The sequence below is a fragment of the Sinocyclocheilus grahami genome, unplaced genomic scaffold, assembly GCF_001515645.1.
Source record: "Sinocyclocheilus grahami isolate Dianchi unplaced genomic scaffold, SAMN03320097.WGS_v1.1 scaffold390.1, whole genome shotgun sequence".
NCBI lineage: Eukaryota > Metazoa > Chordata > Actinopteri > Cypriniformes > Cyprinidae > Sinocyclocheilus > Sinocyclocheilus grahami.
This window is the reverse complement of record NW_015505569.1, coordinates 30,893-34,105: the sequence shown is the minus strand read 5'-3', so window position 1 is coordinate 34,105 and position 3,213 is coordinate 30,893. Positions and strand designations below refer to the sequence as shown.

The window sequence follows — 3,213 nt, the reverse complement described above, 5'->3', positions numbered from 1 at the left end:
GTGTGTGTGTGTGTGTGTGTGTGTGTGTGTGTGTGTGTGTGAGTGTGTGTGTGTGTGTGTGTGTGTGTGTGTGTGTGTGTGTGTGTGTGAGTCTGTGTGCGAGTTAGTGTGTGTGTGTCTGCAGCAGCCGTACATCTGGAGTGTGTGTGTTTGTGTGTATGTGTGTGTGAGAGAGAGTGTGTGTGAGTGTGAGTGTGTGATGTATGTGTGTGAGAGAGTGTGTGTGTGTGTGTGTGTGTGTGTGTGTGTGTGCGAGTGTATGTGTGTGTGTGTGCGAGTTACTGTGTGTGTGTGTGTGTGTGTGTGTGTGTGTCAGTGATCTCACCCGAGTGCCGATACAGTCACCCGACTGGAAGAATATGACACTTTTTCTCTCTTCTGTCCTTCTAATTAGAGCTGAGAATGAGATGTCTCTCTCCACGAGCTTTAATTGACCTTTACCAGTGCTCTCCAGGGAACGAACACACACACACACACACACACACAAACACGCTGCAGTGATTTTATCTCCATCAGAGGAAGTAATTACACATTCTTTTATGATCACAGACATTTGAAAGCGTTTCTCGTCATCTGTGGAAGCAGCAGTGAAGGACGTTGATGTGTGTGTTTGCGGTGTGCTATGAACACACAGTAACGGTTGTTTTCTGTGTGCAGGGATGGCTGTGTTCACCTGTCAGGGGCCCGAGGGACTCTGGGACCAGCAGGGGCCCGACCTCAGCAACTGCACCTCCACATGGGTCAACATCATCAACCAGAAGGTTTGAGAAACACACAATCAAACATATGTATGGGATAATGTACATTTAGCCTCATTTTGACAAATTATTAAACAGTTGGAGCTGTTATTTGATTGGTCCAAGCCAGTGTTGTTATTGTTAACTGAAACTTGTATTAAAGACCAGTAAGTAAGTCGTGAAATGTCCACACCAAATGCTGAAGAAGTTTGCAAATGGAAAATACTTTATTGCGTCAGCTCAAAAATTATAACCTACAATTCCAACGACAGGAGAAGCTCGTACACATAAGAAATGATCAATTACTTTTATTCATATTACATTTCGCCTTTGCGCTGAGCATGTTGCACTTTTTTTTATTTTGCACCATTTTGTGAATTGGTGAAGTTTTGCCTTTACACTGAGCATATTGCACTTCTTTGTGAATCAGTAACATTTTCTCTTTGCACTTCTTAAATAAATGTTTACTTTGTTTTTTTTGCCTATTGTCTTTACGCTGAGCGTGCTGCAGGTTTTTTGTGAATCAGTGCTGGTTTGCCTTTGCACTGAGCATGTTGCACTTTTTTTGCACTTTTTAGGATTTGTAATGTTTGTTCTTTGCACTTTTTTCTATATGCTTTGCTTTTGCGTTTTGCCTATTGCCTTGGTACTGATCATGCTCCACTTTTTTCACTTTTTTGTGAATCAGTAATGTTTTGCCTTTGCACTGAGTATGTTTCACTTTTTTGCACTTTTTGGCCTCTGAATAAATATTTTTAAGAACATTATGTGTGCAACCTTCTCTTGTTGGACATGACTAAAACTATCACAAATCCTTTTCTCTCATTGAAATAAAGCTGAAATAAAATTAAATGTAATATTACATATATATATGTGTATGTGTGTGTGTGTGTGTGGATGCTTTGAAAAGTTTTCCTTTTTTTGCTTGAAAATAAATAACAAACCACAGTGGAACTATATCGTGGACTATACAGGCTATTTTTTGGCAGCTGTTACAGAAACACGTTTAGAATGAATAAGGATGCTGATTTGATCTTAAGCTTTGAATTATTAGACAGATTAGATGGCTTTGATATTTGACCACCATCAGTATTTATGATAATACTTGGTTACAATGACAGTAATAATTTCTGTCGGGAATGCAAACTCATGCAATATCAGTTGGTAGTTACTGATATTTCCAATAGGTTAACGAGACACTGCACATATTCACTTGCGTTTGCTCCCATCTATTTCTGATCCCAGAAATAGCTTAAAATGCAAACATATGTTTAGTCTAATAGTGCGCTCATATTTCTTTAGATAGAATCATAATTTCTTAATGACTCACAGAGAGACGATTCTCTGCAGATCCATCTGTCAGTGTTGCATGATCATAATTTCCAGCTCCGATGACGGTAAACTTCTGCATTCTGTCTCTATACATGACTAATACAGATGAAACATGAAGCTAATAAATATGCGATTAAGATAGAATATGGTTTATATGTGGTTTTTCATGCTTTTTGTGGCATTTAAAAAAAGAATAAAGGATGTTTACATAAGAAATGATAAACAGGTGTTCAGTTTATTATAAAAAGCTACACATAATAGTCACAAAAGCCGGAGCACTGACACTTAAAGTCCATTTCTGGTTTTATTTATTTATTTCTTTTTTGACTGTCATGTTTTAGTGTTTTACTTGGTTAAAAAAATATATACAGTGGGTACGGAAAGTATTCAGACCCCCTTACATTTTTCACTCTTTGTTAAATTGCAGCCATTTGCTAAAATCATTTAAGTTAATTTTTTTCCTCATTAATGTACACACAGCACCCCATATTGACAGAAAAACACAGAATTTTTGACATTTTTGCAGATTTATTAAAAAAGAAAAACTGAAATATCACATGGTCCTAAGTATTCAGACCCTTTGCTCAGTATTTAGTAGAAGCACCCTTTTGATCTAATACACCCATGAGTCTTTTTGGGAAAGATGCAACAAGTTTTTCACACCTGGATTTGGGGATCCTCTGCCATTCCTCCTTGCAGATCCTCTCCAGTTCTGTCAGGTTGGATGGTAAACGTTGGTGGACAGCCATTTTTAGGTCTCTCCAGAGATGCTCAATTGGGTTTAAGTCAGGGCTCTGGCTGGGCCATTCAAGAACAGTCACAGAGTTGTTGTGAAGCCACTCCTTCGTTATTTTAGCTGTGTGCTTAGGGTCATTGTCTTGTTGGAAGGTAAACCTTCGGCCCAGTCTGAGGTCCTGAGCACTCTGGAGAAGGTTTGCGTGCAGGATATCCCTGTACTTGGCCGCATTCATCTTTCCCTCGATTGCAACCAGGCGTCCTGTCCCTGCAGCTGAAAAACACCCCCACAACATGATGCTGCCACCACCATGCTTCAATGTTGGGACTGTATTGGACAGGTGATGAGCAGCGCCTGGTTTTCTCCACACATACCGCTTAGAACTAAGGCCAAAAAGTTCTATCTTGG

The 3,213-nt window shown here is 39.4% G+C and overlaps 1 protein-coding gene across 1 annotated transcript in view; it reads left to right on the top strand.

Annotated features, from left to right (window-relative positions):
* LOC107550169 (adhesion G protein-coupled receptor L3-like) overlaps positions 1-3,213 on the top strand; it is a gene marked incomplete at its 3' end in the record, with an annotated part of 105,164 nt that overhangs the window by 71,383 nt on the left and 30,568 nt on the right. The window contains exon 5 of the mRNA XM_016231405.1: positions 658-761. Within this exon, the coding sequence (XP_016086891.1) occupies positions 658-761 (104 nt within the window). The remainder of the gene's footprint in view (positions 1-657; positions 762-3,213) is intronic.